This window comes from Pseudophryne corroboree, chromosome 5 (assembly GCF_028390025.1).
Source record: "Pseudophryne corroboree isolate aPseCor3 chromosome 5, aPseCor3.hap2, whole genome shotgun sequence".
Lineage (NCBI taxonomy): Eukaryota > Metazoa > Chordata > Amphibia > Anura > Myobatrachidae > Pseudophryne > Pseudophryne corroboree.
The window spans coordinates 122,653,485-122,680,926 of record NC_086448.1 but is presented as its reverse complement, the minus strand read 5'-3'; the positions used below and the strand labels follow the sequence as shown (position 1 = coordinate 122,680,926).

Here is a 27,442-nt window from a genome sequence, read left to right as displayed (position 1 = left end):
ATGTATGTATGTATGTATGTATGTATATATATATATATATATATATATATATATATATATATATATATATATATATTAATATATAAAAAAAAATATTTGTGCGTGTGTATTGAATGGGTGTATGTTTTTATTGTTCGCATTCATCTGCACTCCCTGTCTTGTGTTATTGTACTGCAGCTAGTCTGATCAGCAGAGTGTGCACAGAGTATTTCAGGAGGTGAATGTGCAGATTTGTGTGGTAGTCAGTGACCTGCTCACTAGTCTGTATAATAGTCAGGACAGCAGCCGCGTATTGATATGGAAGAGGCAGCGCAGATTAGCGGTACAGCAGAAAGTGCACCGTCACCCCAAGTAGCACAAAGATAGTTGCTTCATAAACTTATTACATACAGTGCTTTATCCTGTGCGGATCACCGGAAAGATTTTTTGTTTCATTTTTTTAATAATGCACTTTTTTAAATGAATGGACATTGTAGTGATGACCTTCTGTCACGGTTTATTTTTCTATTTACAACCTTTGTGTTTTATATACAAAACTGTTTAATTGCAAATCATGCAAACTGAGCTGGTCAGTAGCCCTAGCCTCTGAATTTGACTATAATGTGTTCTCATTGCAGACTGTGGATATTCATAAAGAGAAGGTGGCTCGCCGAGAGATTGGCATCTTAACGACCAACAAGAACACTGCAAGGAGCCATAAGATTATAGCTCCAACTAACATGGAGCGTCCCGTCAGGTACATTCGGAAACCCATAGACTACACGGTGTTGGACGATGTAGGCCATGGAGTGAAGGTAAGAAAACTCTTTATTCATACAATATTTTTCACCAAAACATGTATTGCTTTCTTCTCCTTCTGATTGTTATATAGAAAGGGTTAGTCTATAATGTTCTGTACTTCACCAGCATGTGACTGGCCGTCATGCCACATGGCCTGGCCAACTGCGCTCTGGCCAAATCCCATGTGACATGTTTCTGAAGACTTAGGGGCAGATTCACTTAGCCGCATGGTTTACCCCACATCTCATTGTCAGCCCACAGCCATTCAATTAAGGCTCACTTCCCCACTCAGGGAAACCGGTTGCGGCACTTAATGCGGAATCTATGGGTTACCGCACTGGCCAAATGCAGAAAAATTTAATAACTCCAGGCGTTAAACCTAGCGCTTTGCCCACACGGTAAACACCATGGATAATTGAATCTGCCCATTAGGTGGAAATTCAATTAGTCTCGGGCTTTATCATGGGATGTCACTTCCAAGGTAAAGTCCAGGAGCTATTCAATTTGTGTCCGGGGTCTGCCAGCGACTAGTTCTGAGGCAGTTCTTAACTGGGGTTTCAGGAAATTGCAAAGATAGCAGCTGGGAAGAAGGCCTTTACTCTAGGAATCTTAAGCTATAGGTGGTTTGGGGAGGATCCCGGAACCTCATGCCTCCTTACAGGAATCGGAGAGATTTAACTAGACTTGATCTACATAAATGGCGGATTAGTTGCTTTGAGTTAATGCACATAGCGCTCTGGCAGTTTCTGGGCAAATAACTTATAGGGTTAGATTTACTAAAACTTCCAAAAAGGGAAAGTGGTGATCAATCAGATTCTATTCATCCTTTATCAAATACATACATTTCTACAGTGCACCAGATAAAGGATTACTTGAATCTGATTGGTTTTCTGAGTTTTAATAACCTCCCCCCCCCCCCCCCCCCCCCCCCCCTTAGAGACCACTGTGCAGACAGAGCACTTGATCTGATATGAGAGATGGGCTTAACTGGAGAAAGTATGTGACGCTGAGACACGTGCATAAGCCAGCGCTCTCACCTCAATACACCCTAAACCGATCTTTTCTATGCTGCCCTTTAGTCTCTGTATGGAATGAATGGTAGTACAATACTCATGTTAATTACACTGGATTTAAATTTGTTTTATGTGTGTGGGATTTATCGCGTGCGAAAATATTTTCAGAAATGGACTGCAGAAACGGACGCCTGTCCCTGTAATTCCAGTAATATGGCACCCCTTTCCTCCTGGAGGCAGAAACAGTGATATAGTGTTCACACCAGGGTTTCAGTAGTGCAGGGAGCTACTGCAAGAACGTGTCTGAATAGGGGGCGTGGCCTTAAGACGCATCCCCTTTTCTCTGACGTCCTAGTGGATGCTGGGAACTCCGTAAGGACCATGGGGAACAGACGGGCTCCGCAGGAGACTGGGCACTCCAAAAGAAAGACCAGGCACTATCTGGTGTGCACTGGCTCCTCCCTCCACGCCCCTCTTCCAGACCCCAGTTAGAATCTGTGCCCGGCCAGAGCTGGGTGCTCCTAGTGGGCTCTCCTGAGCTTGCTAAAAAATAAAGTATTTGTTAGGTTTTTTATTTTCAATGAGATCTGCTGGCAACAGACTCACTGCTACGTGGGACTGAGGGGAGAGAAGCAAACCTACCTGCTTGCAGCTAGCTTGTGCTTCTTAGGCTACTGGACACCATTAGCTCCAGAGGGTTCGAACACAGGGCCTGACCTCGATCGTCCGTTCCCGGAGCCGCGCCGCCGTCCCCCTTGCAGAGCCAGAAGACAGAAGAAGAACGATGAAATCGGCGGCAGAAGACTCCGGTCTTCATTAAGGTAGCGCACAGCACTGCAGCTGTGCGCCATTGCTCCCACAGCACACCACACACTCCGGTCACTGTAGGTTGCAGGGCGCTAGGGGGGGGGCGCCCTGGGCAGCAATATTATTACCTTTTGGCATAAAATACACATAATACAGTCAGTTAACTGTATATGTGTAAAAACCCCCGCCATTAAGTTACAGAAAACGCGGGACAGAAGCCCGCCGCTGAGGGGGCGGGGCCTTCTTCCTCAGCACACCAGCGCCATTTTCCCTTCACAGCTCTGCTGGAAGCACGCTCCCCAGGCTCTCCCCTGCAGTATCCAGGTACAAGACGGGTTAAAAAGAGAGGGGGGGCACATAAATTTAGGCGCAAATCGATAAACAAGCAGCTATTGGGAAAATCACTTATTAGTAGTGTAAATCCCTGTTATATAGCGCTGTGGTGTGTGCTGGCATACTCTCTCTCTGTCTCCCCAAAGGACTTTGTGGGGTCCTGTCCTCAGTCTGAGCATTCCCTGTGTGTGTGCGGTGTGTCGGTACGGCTGTGTCGACATGTTTGAGGAGGGTTACGTGGAGGCGGAGCAGGGGCAGATACATGTGGTGTCGCCCCCGACGGGGCCGACACCTGATTGGATGGATATGTGGAAGGTCTTAACCGACAGTGTCAACTCCTTACATAAAAGGTTCGATGACGCAGCAGCCTTGGGACAGCCGGGGTCTCAGCCCGCGCCTGCCCAGGCGACTCAGAAGCCGTCAGGGGCTCATAAACGCCCGCTAGCTCTGATGGTAGACACAGATGTCGACACGGAGTCTGACTCCAGTGTAGATGAGGATGAGACAAATGTACAGTCTACAAAAGCCATCCGATGCATGAGTACTGCAATGAAAGATGTATTGCACATTTCTGATATTAACCCGGTTACCACCAAAAGGGGTATTATGTTTGGGGAGAAAAAGCAGCCAGTGACTTTTCCCCCATCTGATAAATTAAATGATTTGTGTGAAGAAGCGTGGAGTTCCCCTGATAAGAAACTAGTGATTTCTAAGAGGTTACTGATGGCGTACCCTTTCCCGCCAACGGATAGGTTACGTTGGGAAACATCCCCTAGGGTGGACAAGGCGCTAACACGCTTATCTAAAAGGGTGGCACTGCCGTCTCAGGATACGGCCACCCTAAAGGAGCCTGCGGATAGGAAGCAGGAAGCTATCCTGAAGTCTGTGTATACACACTCTGGTACTCTACTGAGACCTGCTATTGCTTCAGCCTGGATGTGTAGTGCTGCAGCAGCATGGACTGATACCCTGTCAGACAACATTGATTCCCTCGACAGGGATACTATTTTGCTAACCATCGAACATATAAAAGACGTCGTCTTATATATGCGGGATGCACAGAGGGACATTTGCCTGCTGGCATCTATAATTAATGCAATGTCCATTTCTGCCAGGAGAGTATTATGGACTCGGCAGTGGACAGGTGATGCTGATTCTAAAAAACACATGGAGGTTTTGCCTTATAAGGGGGAGTAATTATTTGGGGACGGTCTCTCGGACCTCGTATCCACAGCAACTGCTGGGAAGTCAACTTTTTTACCTCGGGTTCCCTCACAGCCTAAGAAAGCACCGTATTATCAAATGCAGTCCTTTCGGCCTCAGAAAGGTAAGCGGGTCAGAGGAGCATCCTTTCTGGCCAGAGGCAAGGGTAGAGGAAAGAAACTGCACCAGGCAGCCAGTTCTCAGGAACAAAAATCCTCCCCTGCTTCCACTAAGTCCACCGCATGACGTTGGGGCTCCACAGGCGGAGCCAGGTGCGGTGGGGGCGCGTCTCCGAAACTTCAGCAACCAGTGGGTTCGCTCACAAGTGGGTCTCTGGGCTGTACAAATTGTATCTCGGGGATACAAGCTGGAGTTCGAGGCGACTCCCCCTCGCCGTTACCTCAAATCAGCCTTGCCAGCTGCTCCCAGGGAAAGGGAGGTAGTACTGGTGGCAATTCACAAGCTGTACCTCCAGCAGGTGATAATCAAGGTCCCCCTCCTTCAACAGGGCAGGGGTTACTATTCCACAATGTTTGTGGTACCGAAACCGGACGGTTCGGTGAGACCTATCCTGAATTTAAAATCCTTGAACACTTATATAAAGAAGTTCAAGTTCAAAATGGAATCGCTCAGGGCGGTTATTGCAAGCCTGGAAGAGGGGGATTTTATGGTGTCGCTGGACATCAAGGATGCTTACTTGCATGTCCCCATTTACCCACCTCACAAGGAATACCTCAGGTTTGTGGTACAAGACTGTCATTACCAATTCCAGACGTTGCCGTTTGGTCTCTCCACGGCACCGAGAATATTTACCAAGGTAATGGCCGAAATGATGATACTCCTTCGAAAGAAGGGAGTTATAATTATCCCGTCCATGGACGATCTCCTCATAAAGGCGAGGTCCAGAGAGCAGTTGTTGGTCAGCGTAGCACTCTCTCGGGAAGTGTTGCAACAGCACGGCTGGATTCTGAATATCCCAAAGTCGCAGCTGATTCCTGCGACGCGTCTGCTTTTCCTGGGCATGATTCTGGACACAGAACAGAAGAAGGTGTTTCTCCCGGTGGAGAAGGCCCAGGAATTGTCATCTCTGGTCAGGGACCTCCTGAAACCAAAACAGGTGTCGGTGCATCACTGCACGCGAGTCCTGGGAAAGATGGTGGCTTCTTACGAAGCAATTCCCTTCGGCAGGTTCCATGCAAGGATCTTTCAGTGGGATCTGTTGGACAAATGGTCCGGATCGCATCTTCAGACGCATCGGTTGATCACCCTGTCCCCAAGGGCCAGGGTGTCTCTGCTGTGGTGGCTGCAGAGTGCTCATCTTCTCGAGGGCCGCAGGTTCGGCATACAGGACTGTGTCCTGGTGACCACGGATGCAAGCCTCCGAGGATGGGGGGCAGTCACTCAGGGAAGAAACTACCAAGGACAGTGGTCAAGTCTGGAGACTTCACTACACATAAATATACTGGAACTAAGGGCCATTTACAACGCCCTGAGTCAAGCAGAGCCCCTGCTTCAAAACCACCCAGTTCTGATTCAGTCAGACAACATCACGGCGGTCGCCCATGTAAACCGCCAGGGCGGCACGAAAAGCAGGATGGCAATGGCAGAAGCCACAAGGATTCTTCGATGGGCGGAGAATCACGTGCTAGCACTGTCAGCAGTGTTCATCCCGGGAGTGGACAACTGGGAAGCAGACTTCCTCAGCAGGCACGACCTCCACCCGGGAGAGTGGGGACTTCATCAAGAAGTCTTTACACAGATTGTAAATCGCTGGGAACTGCCACGGGTGGACATGATGGCGTCCCGCCTCAACAAAAAGCTAAAAAAATATTGCGCCAGGTCAGGGGACCCTCAGGCGATAGCTGTGGACGCACTAGTGACACCGTGGGTGTACCAGTCGGTTTATGTGTTCCCTCCTCTTCCTCTCATACCCAAGGTACTGAGGATAGTAAGAAAGAGAGGAGTAAGAACTATACTCATCGTTCCGGATTGGCCAAGAAGAACTTGGTACCCAGAACTACTAGAAATGATCTCAGAGGACCCATGGCCTCTGCCTCTCAGACAGGACCTGTTACAGCAGGGGCCCTGTCTGTTCCAAGACTTACCGCGGCTGCGTATGACGGTATGGCGGTTGAACGCCGGATCCTAACGGAAAAGAGCATTCCAGATGAAGTGATTCCTATGCTGATAAAAGCTAGGAAGGATGTGACAGTAAAGCATTATCACCGCATATGGCGGAAATATGTCGCTTGGTGTGAGGCCAGGAAGGCCCCAACAGAGGAATTCCAGCTGGGTCGATTTCTGCACTTCCTACAGTCAGGGGTGTCTATGGGCCTGAAATTGGGGTCCATAAAGGTCCAGATTTCGGCCCTATCTATTTTCTTTCAAAAAGAACTGGCTTCACTGCCTGAAGTTCAGACGTTTGTTAAGGGAGTGCTGCATATTCAGCCCCCTTTTGTGCCTCCAGTGGCACCTTGGGATCTTAACGTTGTGTTGGATTTCCTGAAATCACACTGGTTTGAGCCACTTAAGACCGTGGAACTAAAGTATCTCACGTGGAAGGTGGTCATGCTGTTGGCCTTAGCTTCGGCTAGGCGTGTGTCAGAATTGGCGGCTTTGTCATGTAAAAGCCCATATCTGATCTTCCATATGGACAGGGCGGAATTGAGGACTCGTCCCCAATTTCTCCCAAAGGTGGTATCAGCGTTTCATCTGAACCAACCTATTGTGGTGCCTGCGGCTACTCGGGACTTGGAGGATTCCAAGTTGCTGGACGTAGTCCGGGCTTTGAAAATTTATGTTTCCAGGACGGCTGGAGTCAGGAAAACTGACTCGCTATTTATCCTGCATGCACCCAACAAGCTGGGTGCTCCTGCTTCACAGCAAACTGTTGCTCGCTGGATCTGTTGCACGATTCAGCTGGCACATTCTGCGGCTGGACTGCCGCATCCTAAATCAGTAAAAGCCCATTCCGCAAGGAAGGTGGGCTCTTCTTGTGCGGCTGCCCGAGGGGTCTCGGCTTTACAGCTTTGCCGAGCTGTTACTTGGTCGGGTTCAAACACATTTGCTAAATTCTACAAGTTTGATACCCTGGCTGAGGAGGACCTTGAGTTTGCTCATTCGGTGCTGCAGAGTCACCCGCACTCTCCCGCCCGTTTGGGAGCTTTGGTATAATCCCCATGGTCCTTACGAAGTTCCCAGCATCCACTAGGACGTCAGAGAAAATAAGAATTTACTCACCGGTAATTCTATTTCTCGTAGTCCGTAGTGGATGCTGGGCGCACGTCCCAAGTGCGGACTCTCTGCAATACATGTATACAGTTATTGCTTCACTAAAGGGTTATTGTTATGAGCCATCCGTTGAGTGAGGCTCAGTTGTTGTTCATACTGTTAACTGGGTATGGTTATCACAAGTTGTACACTGTGATTGGTGTGGCTGGTATGAGTCTTACCCTGGATTCCAAATCCTTTCCTTGTTGTGTCAGCTCTTCCGGGCACAGTTTCGCTGGCTGGGGTCTGTAGGAGGGGCGTGGAGGGAGGAGCCAGTGCACACCAGATAGTGCCTGGTCTTTCTTTTGGAGTGCCCAGTCTCCTGCGGAGCCCGTCTGTTCCCCATGGTCCTTACGGAGTTCCCAGCATCCACTACGGACTACGAGAAATAGAATTACCGGTGAGTAAATTCTTATTTTCATCACAGAGGTGTTGGGCAGCGCCAAAGCTCTCCTTGCAGCTTGAACAGATGTCATGTGCATGGCATCTATTCACCCGTCGGTGGTTGTTTCACCGCAGCTTTTCGTCCCATGGGTCACTGCTGCCCCGGCGTGCTCCGGCAAGCTTTTTCAACAGTGCTGCCAAAAGGGCAGGGTGCGTTTTACCTGTTTTTAAATTGTGTAAGGTGCGGCGTCCCCCTAAAACATCCTAGTGTGATCACTAGTGCTGGTCTGGGATGTATTTGTGGGCAGATGTTGCATGTGTTAGGTGGAAGTGGAATGAGTACATGGCATACTTGGACGCACGGGCACAGCTTACCCACTAGCATACTTTTTATTCTTTTCTGTTGTCAAGCGCAGTGCATGAATATAAATGATCAGGACTCGTTGACTATAATTGCACCATCTCACCCTTTCCCTACTGAGGAACGGCTTTGCATTTCAGATCCACCTACACTAAAAGGTTTTCTTTTCTCCGCAGCCATATCTCCTAGCAACACTGAGTGCTCTGCTATTTCCTAGATCGCACCACTGAATATTGTTTCTTTGCAAAGTTTTCTTGCCACAAATAGATTGTATGAAGTTTAGAACAAGGGATGGGAGATTGAAGGTTCCCCCATAGCTCCCACACTCGCGCTTTCGCTCCTCTTGACTCATGACAAGGCAGCGATTTCAATGTGCCTCATGTGGACTGAGAGCTGCACGTTGCAGAAAAAGCCAGGAGCAATGACGCTTGCGTGGGGGGAATCGCTCTAATACTAATATACAAAGAAAGCAATCCTAGGTTCAGCTCTCATAAATGGAGACCTAAAATGCTTGTAGGAGAGAACTTGCTGTTTAGTGACCACTGGCCGGGGTGGTGTAATATAGGGGCAGCAGAAAATAAAATACGACCATGTTACAGGAGAGCAATAAAATGGCTACTCGAATATCGACTAAAGACAAAAAAGGGTAGTAAAGCGCAAAGGGTTAAAAAAACAGCAAATACTGCAATCTGTATGGAGGGTGAGAATGTTATACATTAATGAAAGGACAAAGAAAACATAGGAATAGAGACTTAAAAGGTGGTCTAGCTCTATATCAGGGGAAGGCAATCTGTGGTGCTCCAGCTGCGGTGGAACTATACATCCTAGCAAAACTGTGGCAGGGCTTGCTAGGATCTGTAGTTCCGCAGAAGCTTTATTGCTACAGTTTGCAGACAGTAAATAAGAACTCATTTTAGTTAATTACTTAGTCGGAAATCCAAATGAGCCACGTTCACTGGCTGATAAATTCAAAGGTGTCGTCCATACTATGGGGGAAGGATATATCCTGCTGTGCTGTAGAAACGTATCTGCACACACCAGGCATTACTGGAACGCTCAAAATTTAAAGTAGATAAGGCCATTTACCCAGAGTGCTACTGACCAAATCTCTAAGCAGTCGCTGTGGATCTTATACTCCGAGAGCGGGAAATGCGACACCACTGCCCAAACAGGGAGCAGGGATTACTGTGGGAGTCTCCTCTCAATAGTATGGAACTGAACGAACATGTTTATTACAGTGTATATATATATCTTTTTTTTGTTTCGAGTCAAATACGTTACTGAATCCAAGATAGCAGTATTAGCTGTGGGAGATCTAGTCAGAGAAATCTAGTTGATCCTTTTGACTAAAGTGATTAGGTTGGTTCTAGTTTATTTTGATCTTACTAAGGTGTATGATGTGTTGTCTTCAGAAACGGTAACTCACTGGGTTTGATTCGGAGACCTTGGATTAATGTCTGGGTAAAGAACAGAAGACAGAGTGTTGTAGTCAGTGGTGTAAGGGTCCGTTTTCTGTGTCCTCTTTTGTTTAACGTATTCTTTAGTCCTTTTATGTCTTCTCTATATGGGAAGGAGGGTCTGTGTACAGTTTATGAAAATATACAATTGTAATAGGGTTTATAAAAGGAGGAGTAAAATGTGTAATGATTTAGGAAAGAGTATTGGACTAAACAAAGTGAACATAAATATAATCTGAAAATGTACAGTAATTTCACAGAACATATGTGAAAGCAGAATGAATGGCCATGGAATAGGACCTTGGCGTTGCACATGATATGAAGGTAGGCAAGCAGTGTAGTCGGTGGGTAGATAGTTTGCTCTATACGAAGCGGCCTATTGGTCAGGGCTAGAACCTCCCATCAAACGATGTGTACTGTTCTGAGGGCGCGATCACCAAATGCCATAAACAAGCTCGTAACACTGTGTGCTGGGCAGTATAACCATTCTCCTCCATCCATTCTCCATAGTACATACCGCACCGTGTGTATACAGCTTGCTATGTCGATGCACGCTCCCACGGGGTCGGTATCGCAAGAGAAAAAAAGCTGTGCAGGCTGCTCAATTTTAATTAGAAAGTGCACAATCTAGTACATAGTATAGTCAAAATCATCCATAGCCAAAATTGCACTGTGTGTGTATCTTTAGTCCCCATAATAACATTGAAGAGTGTGTGAAGCAAGCATATGGCTATTGTTATACCATAGAAAATATTGAGACAAGAAACATGAGAAAACTATCCACACAGGCAGACAAGGAGGACCTGAAGGTTAATTTCTGCCATCATATTCTCTGTCTCTGGGATTTCCTCCTTATTATATATTGCCTATACTTTATCTATGTGAGTATTTTTTTTTTTTTGTGTGAAAGAGCATGATAATAAAGTGCCACGAAACATAATATATGACGATATTTGACCTGTTTAAGTCCCCATATTATAACAGAGTTTGAGATAACCTGTGGCACATATACTGAAGTAGGCAAGTTAGGTTATCAGCCTGTGCTGTATTCTAACCTTAGATATTTTGGGAAACCTAATCTGTATGCCAATTACCAATTGTTTTTAAAGCCAAGATAATTAATGGGTGCTCATTGTTGCAATTCAATTACGGGCGCCTTTTAATTATCGTGCCCAATTAGAAAGGGTTTAGCTGCATAAAGCCTCAAAACCTGACTAAACTAATGGTCGCAACGGGAAAAATGCTATTGGTCTATGCCCAAACAGCCGATTTAACACATTTCAGCTAGTCACCTCTGGGGGGGGTGCAAACTGAAATGTGTCTGCCACGGCTAAAGGGCTTCTGATCGGAGCAACAATTGAATAGCTCCAATGGACGCCCATTAGTTTAGACCCCCATAAAAACAATTGAATTCACCCCCCATGAAATGTTCTGCAAACAAGCACTTCCCTAAATAGCAATGCAATTCCCCAGACTGGAAGGCAATATTTCTGGACCTATAATGTATCCCATCCCTACATTTGCTTAACTTTTTTTCTCTATCATCCATAGGGGATGCTGGAGTATAGTAACCTATAATGTATCCCATCTCTACATTCGCATAACTTTCTTTTAAAAGACTTTACATTTTTTTATTTTTTTTATGTATCACTTTAGTAATATTTGCTGCATTTCTGCATGCGTACAATTCAGTTTAGGAGGTTCTTTTTGGAGACCCATACCAAAATCTTCTAATCTGTGTAGAAGGGCAGGCGTTGGTCACTGACAGGCTGCAGGGCTAATACTACCCTTGTGAATTCTGTTAGAAGGATATTTACTTAAGGCATTGCCACATTAGAGAGCTCTGTGACCAGTTTGGACGAAGCAAATTAGATCATTATTTCATTATTAACATTTTCTTATATAGCGCAGCAAATTCCGTTGCGCTTTACAATAGGAAATAACAATGATATAACAAAACTGGGAAATAACAAACAGTCATAGAGGTAGGAAGGCCCTGCTCGCAAGCTTACAATCTATAGGGGAATAGGCATGGATACACAAAGATAGGTGCTCTCTATTGCATAGTTGTCCATCAGATTGCAAAGGGTCTTGGTGGGCTGTATGATATGGTCACATAGCAATGATGAACCGGGGTCGGGAGGAAGGGAAAGTGAAGAATGAGTGTTTTACATTCCTTATAAATGATTTGTAAATACTTCCCATTTACCACATACATGAATGGTGCATTTTTCTCCCCTTCAGTTCTTGGTTACATTTTTTTGTTTGTCGTTTGTATCCACAGCAAACATTAGTCATCTGTATTCCTAAACAAATATCAGTGCGGTGATTTAACAAAAAAGAAAATGCGCCCCTTGTTCCGTGATGGGGCCTCACTGTGACCTTTAAAATGTACATTTGTGTACACATTGTGGATGCAGCCATTTTGTTGGCACTACCAGTCATTAGCATGGAAGTACTGCAGTACCGGCCCCTTAATATTAATACAGTTGCAGGCCTATAATGTAGATGCATACTCTGAATAGGCTGTTGGTGTGGAATGAACCATATACATAAAATAGATAGCGAGGGCCAGTTGGGTTTAAGCTCCTTTTTAAGCTCCTAGTTTTGTGGATAAAAGACATTTTCCTGTAGGTGATTTTGGTAGGTGATGTTTCCTGGACCAATTGAGTGATTTATGGGAGGGGCTTAGCCTGTTTCACTGAGCTCACAGGAGAGTCTGTTGCTTTTCCTGTTGCATTTCCCTCCACCCACCCTAATTATATGAAGTGTGACTCTGGGATGTTACCAAATAGAATTCATTTTAACCTATGCTTAGTAAAGTAATGCAGGTAAATCCAGCAATTGCTAAGTTTTATATAGATGTGTCCTCATACACCTATCATCTGTATACCATACAGTGTGAGAAGCAGTTTTACATTTTGCATCTTATTCGCAATGCAGATGCAGCGAAACCCCACTCGCAGTGTACCAGAGACACCAGGTTGCGACTTCATCCGCGCAGGAATTAGCTGTAATCGCGTACAAAGTCGCAGATAAAGCACAACAGAACTTGGCGTGAGGAAGAGCCATGCTTACTGGATCATAACGCTTCTAAAGCCCCATACACACTAGACGAGATTTTGAAAGATCTCGCTCAGAATGGCCGATCTAATCGAGATCTTTCACAATCTCGTCCAGTGTGTACACTAAATGTCGTCAACGATTCGCGCCCCCGCGCGTTGTTAACAATCCCCCTCCCTCGTCCGAACATGTACGAACAAGGGAGGTCCTCGTTAACGACAGCAGGCTGTCGTTCCCTCCCCTCCCCTGGTGGCGATGGGTGTGGGGTTCATAGTACAGCCCCGTCACTTGGAGAACCACCTGTGCCAGCATGCCCGGACATCAAGGGCCTGCTGGCACCTGTACTCGATCAAATTTTGTAAAATTTTATTTGACAGCTCCTGCACCTGGGGGCGACAGCCCTTTAGCTATTTTGTGATGCCACTGCCTCCCCAGGATTAGGTGTGTATTCTTTGATCTTCACCTGGGGGCAGATGCCTGTCCAGGTGTTGCAGCGATTACGTCCTCTTCACCTGGGAGTGGCGTCCATTAAGCTCTTTTGCATGGTCACTGCTCACCAGAACATCCTCCAGCTTCTACTATCTGCAGGAGGCGGTCACATGTCCTAGTTTTTAAACATATTGAGTGAGAGACTCTCAGCACACCTGAGCCACCTGGGACCTGCAGTGCTGAAAGCGACTGTTCGGTATGACTGAATCCACACTGTATGAGGACACAGCAACAGATTTCAGAGGATGCATGTGTTCCCCTGCTTTGTAAAGGCTAAGATATCTTCTGATTGTGAAATTGACATTTCTCAATAGCGGATTTCATAATACAGATGTGTCCTCATAAAATCCAGCCTCAATGCGCAATGCAGCGCTAGATGCCTGGCGTGAGTGACCTGCCAGTTCTCATGCAATTCTGTTAACGTAGGGCGTTTTTTTTTTTTTCTTTTTCTTTTTTGCCGAAAATGCAAAAAATGTTCCGTCCTTTATTAGCCTACTACAGGACGCTAGCGATATCGTCAGGTTTGATGAGCAGCACCTAAACTTGACTAATTCATTAGGGAGTGCACATATTGGGCAAACACACTGAGCGATATGGCCGATATCTTGTTCCGATTTGGCATATGGGGCCAATATCGCTCCAGCGTGTTACCCACCTTTAGTCTGTACACGGAGCAGAACAGAACTTGTACTGGAAAAAAGCTGCGGCTGCTGCAGTGTAGCACTTTGTGTACAGATCCAGAGACTCAGTTGCACACAATCCGCAGTCTCCTCATGCGTTCTAGTTACATTGTTTTGAGGCTAGGACGCATTTTCAGCACAAAAGACTGGCACTAGAGGATTCTCATGCGACCTTGAGTGCCAAGAGAGTCAGTTTGGCGTGACTGCAGCAAAGATGTATGAGGATTAAGGAGATATATGTCGCTGCCAGTGAGTGTAAAACAGCATTTCCTGCACACAATTTTGTATATTTCTAATTTAAATCTCCTTTTGTAGAAACTAAATATTCATAGGGGAAATAAAAAGGATATTACAAGGAAGTGGATATAAATAGATCTATTTTCCAGTACCCCTGAAACATCCTTCTGGTTTATCTCTTCCTAACCAGACCTTATAAACCAGATGTGGTGTGTCCTCTGCTCAAGGCTGTCCTCTTAGCTGTTGCGGTTACCCTGACCCTCGGTGGCTGCGGATCTCCTACTTTGTGTAAATCACTCTGCACAAAGTAAACACCAGTTGCTGAGTGTTTTTTTTTATGCCATTTTTGTTCCATGGGGAATTCTTTTCTAATACACAACATCCTTCCTGTGGGAAGACTCGAAGATAACTTTGTGTAGCGATGTGGTCGTATCAGTCATAAAACTCTTTGTCTAGCTTCGTAGTGGTAGTTTGACAAACGACAGATGCAAAAGATCTTGAAGTGTCTTTTTGTGCATTCAGAGATTTCAATTGCAGCAGAATATGCTGGTGCTATATAAGTAAATGTTAATTTATCTTCACTGCACTAGTACAGGTTGGGTATCCCATATCCGGAATGCTCGGGAACAGGAGCATTCCGGATATGGGATTTTTCTGGGTAACCGATTACCTGTTATGCGGACGTGTCCAGGGGGACCGGCGTGTTGGCAAAGAGGTCCGGCGGGTCCGTGGGAGTCTGTTTCAAGTCCGGGGAGTCAACAGCGGGTCCGCGGCGGGTACTGGCAGTCAGCGTATGTGAGGGAATGGCTGCAAAGCCACTCCCCCCACCTGTCTGTGATTGACCGCAAACTCCAGTGACGTCATGACGCCGGCCGCGTCATGACGTCACTACATGACTGAAATATTCCAGTGTTAACGGGTATCCGGTTAACGGATGCTCGACCAGTAATATAAAAGGAAATCTGATGAACAACGGTCTGGCGTATCAAGCATGCTTTCCGTTTATTAGCGTTGTTAATCTGCTATGACTGATCATCTTTCAGGACCATTTTAGGAGTCTTGTTAAGCAATCAATAGAAATATTAATTGTAAAACAAAAAATATGTTGTCCTTACTATACAATAGTAGAATCAAAACACTACTTTTGTCTTTATAGCTTCCCAGCGTGCCTGGGTTTTTGAAAATTGTCCCTGTTGTGTTGAAACATTCAGTGGGCCAGATTCAAATATTTCTTCCCCCATCCCCTCCCGTCCGCGATTGTGCCTGCCGGCAGTATTGTAATGTTACTGCCGACCGGCGCAACAAGTTCATTTCAGGGGTAGCAAGCTGAAATGTGTGTAAACAAACGGGTCTTTACATAATCGCGCCCATTACTTTAGTTGGGTTTAGGTGCTTTGCGCGCCTAAACCCAAGTATAATGGGTGCAATAACGTGGGGGCTTGCCCCTTGATCTCCCGTCACTTTAGACAGGAGATCGGGGGGTGCTATAACATTTTAATTCCCCCCAGTGAGTCCCCCCAACACCTCCCAGTCCCCCCTCCCTTTTAAAGAAATATTACGAAAAGGATCTAACAGAAATAGAAACTGGTTAGGGAATCAAATGGGTACAAAACTAAAGTGATAAACTACAATCTTACATGAAAGCCTTAAAACCTGCCCACTACATGCACGTATGGACATGTTTTTCAAAATAAAGTCTATGTGGCACGTTTCAAGCCAATAGTTCCTGTTTCAAAACTCCATTGCGTAGTGTAAAAAATTCTCTCTAGTACAAACGCTGCCCTAGTTGTTCTAAAAATGTGACTTGTTGTAAAACTGTTGTGGAGGCATTGGGCAATCTTAGGAAATGGTACTTCACATGTGAAATTTGTAGTTTAGGGGCCAATTCGGTTATCGGCAGAGGCTCCCAGAACGGGTCCCAGAGGCTCCCACTCGATTAGTGCAGGAGGCAGATTTTGTTCACTCTCTGTAGATGCAAACAGAATGTGCTGCTGACTGCAGCTCATAGCTAACGGATTCGGGATCCTGTCTTTAGGTCGACACTGTCTACGTCGACAGGGACTGTAGGTCAGCATGTTCTAGGTCGACATGACAAAAGGTCGACGTGAGTTTTTCACATATTTTTTTTTTTTTAACTTTTTTATACTTTATGATCCACGTGGACTACAATTGAGAATAGTAACCTGTGCCGAGCGCAGCGGTAGCGGAGTGAGGCACCTTGTCCGAAGCTGCGAGGGTACACCGGGCACTAGTTGGGGTTCCCGGTCATTGTATGGAGAAAACGACCCCCAAAAAAATAAAAAAACAAACTAACTCCTGTCGACCTAGTACATGTCGACCTAGTACATGTCGACCTAGAGTCCCTGTTGACCAAGAAACCATGTCGACCTACTTTCTGACGACCAATAGTGGTCAGCCTAGACACTGTCGACCAAAGTCTAATCTACCTAACATACCACACCCAACGGATTCTGGGGGAGATGTACTGAGTCTTGGAGGAATATAAAATCCCAGCTAATCAGCACCTAACTGCCATGTTACAGGCTGAGTTTGAAAAATGAATGGCGCTGGTTGGTTGGCACTCTTCATCCACTTTATCTCTCCAAGGCTTAGTACATCTCCTCTTATGTCCCATAATGCCTTTTATCCAGAATTCAATTACTGGAATATGTGGTTAGTGAGAAAGCATTGGTAAATTCTTATTCCCCCAATCCCCTTCCTTCCCTTGGCCCCCCAAGTGAGACGTTGGCTAAGTCCCATTTAGGGACCAGATAATCTGTAGCATTATCCTCCTCCAGCTTTCCTTAACTCATAGTGTGTCCTGTTGTCTGACAGCCTCTAGTAAAGCATTTAGAGGTTGCTTTAATAAAAACATCTTTTTATGTCACACTGCAAGTGACAATAACCCTTTTTTTTTAAAAGGAAAACTACCACATGCCATTTACTAAAAAGTGCTGTTACCCAGAGCAACCAATGATGTTTGCTTTAAGTTAGTCTGGTTGCTATAGGCGGCACCTACGTTTCACCCACATAAGGTTCCCTCCCCCCACTGTTATAATTGGAATACATTTAAAAGACCAGGACCAAGCCTCCTAATTTACCCGTAGATGGACATAGCAGCAGTTCTCCTTTCATGCTGAGGAAGTGAGAATGAGAACTCAGAACCCATGTCTGGTATTTTTAATGGTTTAGCATAAATGCTTTTTTGTCTTTCCTGGCTGTGCTTTTCTCCCCCTCTCTGAGGAAGCTGCGGTCTGTAATGCACATCAAAGGCAGCAGCTGACAGAGGAGGTCAGGATACGGAACCATTGGTGTCAGGAGTATGCTTTTTATCATGTAAACCGGTGTTTCGCCAATTCCAGTCCCCATTGTACTAGTCCCATATGCCATGCCTGCGCACAGGTGTATTTGTTAGTAATGCAGGGCATGCATGGTCAGACCAACCGGCATTCTGACCCTGCAGATATCACTGGCATACACGGTGAGGGGATGCATTTGTGTGACCGGCGGTCAGGAGATTCCTGCGTCTGAATATCCAGCTGGTTGGCATGCCGACCAACAGGGACTATTCCTACTCCTGGGTGTCCACAACACCATAGAGTGGCAATAAAACCTGTGGCGAGCCACCGTGCCCACTGTGTGGCGAATGCAGTGAGCCCGCAAGGGGCTTTGTTGCGCTTGCCTCCCTGCCGGCCATATGAATGCCTGGATCCCGGCGTCGGGATGGTGACTGGCGGATCTCTAAGTGTATGTCACCTGATATCAGCACTCCACCCCCTGGTAGGGGACATTTACCCGTTCCTTCCCATGTAAAGGAACAGAAGAATGTCTGTCAGCTGCGGTCGACATTACACTTGAAAATATCGCATCGGAGGGACATGCTGGACGATCCAGCATACTCGACCTATCGATATTTTCGGGTAGGTCAATCGGCCCTATTACACACTACAATTATCTGGTCAGAGACACAGGTGATACTAATTATTTAATTTGTGATGAGGAGACTTGGAAAACATGCACTGTTAGGGTTCTCTGCGGACTGGAGTTGGTTTAAACAGTTGTTAAAAGAAGTCCTTAAAACGAGTGTTCATATGCCTAAAACTCACTGAGGATGCCATGCCTGGTGGCGAAATGCGTTCACTATGATTCTAACACAGCAGATTACTACAGACCCATAAGCAACACCTTCACATTTATTCAGTCCTACTCTCCTCCCCCACCAGTCATTAAATCAACACATTGAACATCTACCACATCACCTCTGCTATAGATATCCAGATACTTAGGGGTAAATTTACTAAGGTGGGAGGTTTTTTGCTTGCTTATACCAAATGCAAGCATGAACGCACTACAGCTGGCAATTTAACCTGCACTAAACGCTTTGCCCCCTGCCAGTGTGTATTTACTCTGGGAACTTCAGTCCACTTGCACAGTTGTCATTGTACATCACACATATGGCGGAGTGAGGTTGCCACCACCTCCCATGTCTTGGCCTGTTGGCGAGCCTCTGGTTTAGGTACATGTCTCCTAGAGCTGATTTTTAAAAAATTCACTGGATATGTATTACTGCTGTTCACAGTTCTAGGATATTCTTAATCCGGATGTGACGTTGCTATTGCAGCTTGCAGGTAAATGGGTACAAGCAGAGTCTTCCCAAGAAAGGACCATGTAAAGCAAGTCTCAAATGCTGTGGGACCCATACATCAGGGGAGTATCAGGGCAAGTCCTTGTTCGTGGGTCGGGGATGGGCAAAATCCAACATGTTGGAAATCCTCAATTTGCTGATTCTGTCCCAAAAATGATTGGAATTGGCGAGTCGGGAATATTTCAGCATTTTATAACCTCTGCAGTACAAGGAATTGCAGATTTATGGTCCGCGTTGCATAAATGTAATTTTGCAGAATGCTCTCCAGGGGTCAAATCTCAACCACCCGTGCTGCTTCCTATAGATATGCCTTTTACTTTTTTATTTGACTGACTTGTAAGTTTTATGTGTTTTATAACGTTTTCTTATTTCTGTACTGAAAGAAATGTCCGGGAAATATTTTATCCGAAGACCATTTGACAATGAAAGTGAAAGTGAACCTGTTGCTTACGCATAGTGGATTTAATGATTATGAGAATCAACAAATAACGGTCACTGATTAATCAGGCAGCCATCTTGTGGATCAACCAGTACTGGGGTATAAAGAAGCCATTTTGTGTCTGAACTGGGGTGTAAGGCAGCTTTTGTGTGTCGGACTTGAGGTAGTGTCAAATGTTACTGAGACATATGAGGCGCATCATACGCTCTCAGGAATATTGGTAGAATCCGTTAAACGGGTTCCAATGTATAGACCTAGTGTGTAGGTTGACAGTCAATAGGTCGATCCCATATGGTTGACATGGACAAAAGGTCGACCTCTGAAAGATCGACACTGGAAAAGGTTAACATGTACAAAAGCTTGACAGATTGAATTGTTCAACATAACTTTTTTTTTTTAAACGCTTTTTTCATACTTTACCATCCATGGGGGTCATTCTGACCTGATCGTACGCTGCCGTTCATCGCAGCGATTAGGTCAGAAGTGCGCATGCGCCAGCGCCGCAGTGCACCGGTGTGTGGCTGATAGCCGACTGCTGCCGTTGCCTAGCGATCGCCTCTGCCTGATTGACAGGCAGAGGCAGGAGGGGACGGCACGGCAGCGTTTGGCCGCCATTTTGTGGGCGCGGTCCAGCCAACACAGTCGAGGCTGGACGGTGCGGGGGGCGGGTCACACGCAGCCGCTGCGACCCAGGCAGCGACGAGTAGGTAACGGCATGCACGCAAAAGCTGCGCTGGCCGGGAGCTACACCTGAAGTGCAAAAGCACTGCCGCTGTGCAATGCTTTTGTACTTCTGCGTGTGGGGGCGGGCCTGACATGCGGGGCAGACTAGCCCTGTGCTGGGCACCCCCCCGCATGTCGGTGTGCCTGATCGTAGCCCTGCTACATTTTGCAGGGCTACGATCAGGTCTGAATTAGGCCCTATGTGGACTACAATTGGGAATAGTACCCTTTTTCGCTCACCATGGATGCGGTACACTAATTGGGGTTCCCTGTGCTTTGATGGTGAAAACTTCACCCTAAAAATAAAATGTCGACCATTTTCCATGTTGACATTCTCATGTGTCGACACTTTTGTACCTGTCGACCTTTTTCTGTGTTGACCTTTAATAGGTAGGCCATTTGTCCATGCCAACATTTTCAGTATCAACCTAATGCATGTCGACCATATAGGTTCGACCTAATGACTGTCGACCTTCTATACCACACCCCAGTTACATGATGGCTGCCGGCACGGTGTGCATGCAGTGGGTACATTTTAATGTTGGTCTTGTAATCTCCGTCTCTACTGGTTGGTTTGAGTACTAGGGTAGAGTTGTATTGTAATAACATCTGAAGTTCTTTGAGGGAACTCTTTCCATGTATGTCTAATATTTGATCTCTTTTTGTGATAGTCCATTAATCTTTACTTTTCTATTTCTCCCTTTGCCATCATTAAGTGGCTAAAGGCCAAGGTAAGCCAAGCTCTTTCTCATTTCATCCCAAATCTCCGATAACCGTGGCTGCAGAGCTATCCGCCCATTACAGCTTGCATCCCTCCCTTCCTGTCTACTTTCAACCTCTCCCTCTAGATATGTAGTTACATTTGTTCTCTATGTATTGACATCATGGCTGTAGCACCAATACATATTTGTCTAAACCTAATCATAGTGCTTTCCTCATTTTATAGATTCTTGCTTCCTTCATCTGCATTTTTATGGAAGGCTTCCCAGACAAGTTGGATGGTTTCATATTTTTGTGTATTACACAAGGGTCTTATGTCATGAGAAACTCTAAGGCGTGTGCTAATAACCATTTCCTTAGGGACTGGGCCATCCGTTTTCCCCCCATTTATTTTTAATTATTTTTTAAATCCATTTTATTACATGGTTGCCTTCTACAGGCTGCATAATCATGTTTTCACTTTGATGTATACAGTTGTTACAGCCTTCCATATAACATCGCCACCTACAGACTGTAAGCGGTAACTGCAACAATTGCAAAAAAGTTTAATTTTTGAAGCTGCTGCCATTTTATTCAGGGCTAGAGAGGTGGAACTGGCAAAGTCCTTGTTATTGTGTTTGTTTTATACTCCTACTAACTAAAAACATGTTATAAGGTTTATATTATTCAATCTCATCGGGAGTACAAAACTCCTTTATACGCAGTACTATAAAAATGTTTCTGATCCTATGATCCATTCCTCAAGCTGTGTCTGGGAATCCTTATATAAGTATACTACGTATAGCAGAAATAGAGCTGTTTCCCTTAATTCCTTAGAAGTCTTCGTGCCAAAGCAGCAAATACTCATTAACATGCTCTTTTCTTGTCCAGCATGGCGGGAACCAGGCCGCAAGAACTGGCACTCTGACTAGGACAAATCCCCCTACGCAGAAGCCGCCCAGTCCACCAATGCAGGGCCGGGGGACATTGGGGTAAGTACTAGAGGTTACATAGATGTTGCTTACCTGTATGAGAGTACTATACGGGACTGCACAGACGATGCCTTATGTAGATAAATAGGGTGTCCTTTTAAATCCCTGTTTCCTCATTTACTTAGTTTAGTTTGCAGCCTTACTGCAGATGTATTGATTTTGATAGCTGCAATTTGGACCCTATTTTTTGATGTGTGTGTGTGTGTGTGTGTGTGTGTGTGTGTGTGTGTGTGTGTGTGTGTGTACATGTATATCATATTTTTATTTATATATATTTTCTGCTTAATTTTTATTTATTTTTTTGCAGACGAAATACCCCGTACAAAACCCTGGAGCCTGTTAAACCTCCAACGGTTCCCAATGATTACATGACCAGTCCAGCTAGGCTTGGAAGTCAGCACAGTCCTGGCAGGACTGCATCGCTGACCCAGAGGCCAAGAACACACAGGTATCGGGGGGTCACCGGCATATAGAGGGGGGGCTAGTAGATCTTTTCTGTTTTAAAGTCATTGATGGGTCATTACCATACTTGAATAGTTATTAAGCATGTAAGCTATTCAGGATTGCCTTTACTGAGTGATATTGAAATGCTACTACATATTGTTTTATATGGGGAATGCCGTTGGCATTAAAATATGAACGTATTAGATGTTACCAAGAAGGTCTGTGATTATATAAAAGCATAAAGATGCTTCAGTGTATGGGATTAAAGTTTATCATCTATGTGGAAAGGGGACATATCCTCATTTACATGTTGCGTCACTTGTCGTCTTGTGTTCCCAGCGGCAGCAGCGGAGGCAGTAGTAGTCGGGAAAACAGTGGAAGCAGCAGTATCGGCATTCCTATAGCTGTTCCTACGCCTTCTCCACCGACCGTTGGGCCAGGTAAGACTCGTTTCCCATCACTTGTTGCATTTATCTGCCAGGACGATACAACTCTGAGAGGTATTCTATTACCTGTGCTAGTCAGATATTGCCAGTGACAAGTCAGCCATTCATTCCTATAAGATGCCAGGATCCTGTTTTTACATAATAGCAGCTTGTTCCCAACAAGTCCGTAAACACCTATCCGCGCAGAGATCACAAACATGGAACTTTGGGAGATTAGCGTAGAGGTTACATAGATGTTGCTTACCTGTATGAGAGTACTATACGGGACTGCACAGACGATGCCTTATGTAGATAAATAGGGTGTCCTTTTAAATCCCTGTTTCCTCATTTACTTAGTTTAGTTTGACATGATGCGTAGAGATGCGACACACTAGAAATCAGGATTATTTGTGTAACAGTATATGTGAAGTAGGAATTGATTTCTGTCTGTTCAGAAAGGTGTCGTGAAGCACTTTTCTAGAGAATTACTGATCTCTATGTAAATTGCACAGGCTATTTGCAAAACTGGGCATGGACTAAAAGACTACACGGACCATGGTACTCTGGATTCATGTTTAATTAGTCTGTGCTTACATATAAATAACTTGTGTGCCTGTGGGGAGTACATTGGACTGGAATTGACCTTCATAGGATCAGGTGTAAGGCCCATATTTGAGCGACGCTGTTATATAGTTTGCCTCTTATGGTATAGTGTTGAAGGCAACAGTTAATTGTGTGTATTATGCAGACTGAATGTCTCCCCATGCTTGGCTGACTGCTGACGGCCCGCCTCGTCACCCTTGGTTGACTGTGGATGGCCCGCTTTCTATAATGACTGCACTTCATTGTGTGATGGGGCCTGTGTGTCAGGGAGGTCCCTGGCTGAGTGAACTCTTCTGCAGAGTTTCTCTATCTTGCTGGGCTGTCTGTGTGCAGTTAGATGACCTCAGTAGGCAGGTGCAGTTGGGTGACTGCAGTAAAAGCCGTAGTAGGTTGTCAGATAGGCGGAACACGAGGTACTGAGACAGCGCCTCTCATAGCAGCGATCCTTCACGTCCCTTAACAGTGAGACACAAAGTATTATATATGTGCTTCACCCATTGCTTCCGTTGAGGCTAGCCATATGTTTCATCCTTGCACGTGACAGTAAGGTTTGTAAACTGTTATATAATAATAATGTATCTCTAATTAGGTTATTAAATATCATGTGTTGCGTCTTCAAAGCGTCACTTTACAACCTTTGTGTGTTCTGACAATACACATTATTTCACTACCCAAACTCCCCCAGGTCTCTCTGGTGGTCCCACACCTTCACCACCACCACCTCCTCCTCCTCTGCCACCACCACAACCCCCACCTCCAGGTGAGACTTCTACAACATGGAGTATGGGTGCCTCTCTGCATTAATCCATGGTGGTTTCAAGGTGTACAAATGATTGTAGATTCCATTTCCTGGTGTTAATGGTCCATAGGTGAATCTCACACAACTTATCATGTTCCTAATCCTTGTAATGTCATCCACTGTTAAAGCCTCTGAAGTGAAGTAACCGTTTATTATTTTACGTTTGTCCGGCCGAAGATGAGAACCATTTGTTTCCTGTGCACGTGTGGTTAAAGACAGGCTCCAGCCACTTGTGACCGTACTCATGCTGGTGTGTTTGATACATTGCTTTGTTAATCCCTGCACGCCTCTGTATGAGGACCACCTTATGCAATTTCAAGCATTTCTGTTTGCCAATTGGTGTTAGCTTTGTAGTTTAGTGTGCTTGTGGCTCTTACTGGTTTTCAGAACATGTATAACGCTAACGTGGAGAGGGTAAAGGAAGAGGTCTAGGTGACCCAAATGTAGAAGCTTCTCCTTTTTGGCTATCGGACGTCACGTGCCTTGGACAGCCAATAAGAAAAATCCAGAAAATAAGAAATGGCGATAATTCTGGCGTAAAGAACCGAGTAAATCCGAACCTGCTCATATCTAGTTAATAATAATAAAAAAATAAAATAAAAAAATATATATATATATATATATATATATATATATATATATATATATATATATATATATTCCTTTCATTCATTTTACTTATACCTTTATTAAAGTTTTTTAAATTCCGCGCGGTGTTTATGGGATTGACCTGTTACTGAGCATGAGAGCTTTGCCCTTAAAGTGACAATCATTTAAGTTATTGTTGTAGCATATTCATACATACTGTATACAGTGTATTGTGCTGTAAGACCATCGGTTAGTAATTGGCCAGTAGTGATATAATGATTCCGCTTGAGATATATTAGAACTCCCAAACCGTAGCTAGTGATGTGTAATTGACCCTGAAGGCCTCTATATTCCCACATACTATGCAATGTTTTTTAATGACATTGTAAAGTATAATAATAGGTACGGTACTTTTCCTGAACTATAATAGTATAGCGTACCGGTTTCTGAAAAGGAAGCATATAAACCTATTTTGTGCTTTAATCAGGGGTATAGTTGTGTAAGTACCTTTCATTCCATGGGCTTTCGGACATTGAAGAGTATTCATTATAAAAAGAGGAAATTGGCTTTTATTAGCAGAAGCGTACCTGAAGGTGACATGATGGCGTACTGCTTCATGTATCCGGTTTGCCTTGCTCTGTTGCCTTAAGATGGTCTTACAAGGACATCCTTAAGTCACTTTTCACTTTAGAGGCTTTGCCAAGCGTCTTGCAGACTTTCCTTGCCATCAGCTGTTACATTGGAAATTGCCCATTGTTAATAAATAATGACATTACAACATTACCAGTTATGGGGATGTATTATACATGAGTACATCTCAAACAAACGACATTATGTCAGACCAGATTATTACAGAAAGTAATTCCTCTCCCTTGTAGTTGTTTGTTGCAACTCTTGGTGTGTGAAATTGGATTTTCTATAATGTTGTGTAGAATATCTGCACCTTGATATAACCTGTTGGAAACCAGGCAAGAAGGAAAGTCTACAAGAAGTTTTCATTCATCAAGCAACGGAATAATTTAATCTGCATGAGTCTAAAACTGCTAATTCCAAGTGTCTTAATTTTCTGGTGATGGATTAGATGCTGTGACCCACTTATAATTGTATTTTTAACTGTAAAGATAATGTACTATAAAGAGAATGATTACTTAAGAACAGGAACCAGAGTCTATTTGTGTGTTTGTGGTTTTGCAACCTTTACATGGACACTGAGCCTAAACCACAAGTAAGGTTTTATATAGTGTATTGGCTCCCCCTGTGCATGGAATGTACACCATTGTTTTATCCTGCTATTAACTAAAGCAAATCATGAAATGTTTAGAAACTGGTTGTACTTTGGTGATCATTCTGATTATGTGATATTTACATAGATGCATATATGATCCAATTGTCACATGCTTGAGTAACCTCTAAGTATGACGCCCAAATGTAAGCCTGATACAGCTTTACATTGTCATAGATGTGCTGTCTTGCTGCTCTGGTAATACTGTAATGTTTGGGCCTCCATTGCTCAGATGTTACAAACAAGCAACTTTTACTTCCTGGAGAGCAGTAGACTTGCATATGATGTCAGGAAAGTGACATCATAGGGGGCGGAGCTGGCAAGCATTGGCTCCTTGTATCCTCTTACAAAATGCTGCAATTTGTGGTGCCAGTGTGAGACTTTGCTTGGTTCCTTTACACTGCATAATAAGTAATTAAGTGCTTTGCGTGGTTCTTCTCGGCTAACTCTTTGCAGTCGGCGGTGGCTCGGCTCCTGGTTCCCAGTTCGGCTCAATGACGAGGCAGATCTCTCGGCACAACTCTACCACGTCCTCTGCTTCTTCTGGTGGATACAGACGGACCCCTTCTGTGACATCCCAGTTTTCTGGGCAACCTCATATCAATGGCGGGCCGCTGTATTCTCAAAACTCAAGTAAGCTTGTGCTTCTGCTTTTCCTATTGTACTCTGCTGTATTAATAACACACGCCTTCTGTATATAGTGTCCATAAACTGGCCGCCACGTGATGTATGTGTTTAATGTTTACCTGCACATACTGTAAAGGAGTCTCCTGTTTTGTGGTCAGAATCAATATCCTGAAGTAAGTAATAACCTCAGAGGCATAGGAGGCGCTTTGTGCCTCAGCATGCCACTTGGCTTGTTAGGCAGCATTCTTATGATTTTTGGAACCGCCCACAGAACAGCAGTCACCGCTGGTACACTTATAATATACACATGTGCAGAGCATTGACGACAAAGTAATGGTACATATTGTCTGCTTAGTGTTTAGTTCTCCTGGTGGAGGGTGGAGGAGGTGTTTTGAAGTTCAAGTTCCTGACTACCTTGTGCTGAGAGGGCGCTTGTGAGAGCTGCCTACCCATCCATCCACCCAACCAACCAGCGATAAAGAAAATGCTGCTATATCGTAACGCTTTAGTTTTAAACGTTTCCCACAGCCTCTTGCAGGAGAACTAACCAGTCATAGTAACCACAGATAGCAAGAGTCCAAGACATTGGTCCTTCTAGTTCTGGCAGATGGGAGGAAGCTGGTGTTGCTTCTATAAGACATTGGTACTTAAAAGTGAATACAAAGTTTATACTGATTTGATGATGTGTGTTTGTTCACTTGACTGTCCCTCCCATCGTCATAATACTGTTCTGCACTGTTTGTCTGTGTATTTGTGTGATGTAAATTGTCGTCTTTATTTTGTGGTCTATTCAGTGGCTAATAATGTGTCTTAAATCTGCTTTAACAAATGTTTTTTTATAGTGTTTTAATGTGAAATGTATTCAACATGGTAAATGAGTAGTTTCTCATTTTGCACTGATTAAAATTCCCACTGTGTAATACGTTAAGGGAGTAGAGAGATGGCTGATTCTGTCAGGGGTGGCATAACTCTGCACCAGGCACTCAGTTTGCCACAGAAGTAAGGCAGGATAGCCCCCAGGGTGGTTGGCATACCAGTTTTGTGAAGCACTTTTTTTACCCTAATCTTATTTCATGAATGAATAGAAGGGGAATACCTT

The 27,442-nt window shown here is 44.8% G+C and overlaps 1 protein-coding gene across 10 annotated transcripts in view; it reads left to right on the top strand.

Moving 5' to 3' along the window:
- The window catches only part of ABI1 (abl interactor 1), a 157,290-nt gene that overhangs the window by 76,788 nt on the left and 53,060 nt on the right, over positions 1 to 27,442 (top strand). For 2 of the 10 annotated variants that reach the window (XM_063921662.1, XM_063921659.1), the window contains exons 3-9: positions 618 to 794; positions 20,601 to 20,615; positions 21,475 to 21,575; positions 21,883 to 22,023; positions 22,359 to 22,459; positions 23,733 to 23,807; positions 26,173 to 26,349. In XM_063921662.1, the coding sequence (XP_063777732.1) occupies positions 618 to 794; positions 20,601 to 20,615; positions 21,475 to 21,575; positions 21,883 to 22,023; positions 22,359 to 22,459; positions 23,733 to 23,807; positions 26,173 to 26,349 (787 nt within the window). The remainder of the gene's footprint in view (positions 1 to 617; positions 795 to 20,600; positions 20,616 to 21,474; positions 21,576 to 21,882; positions 22,024 to 22,358; positions 22,460 to 23,732; positions 23,808 to 26,172; positions 26,350 to 27,442) is intronic. The other 8 variants (XM_063921665.1, XM_063921661.1, XM_063921666.1 and 5 more) reach the window with 5 other exon arrangements.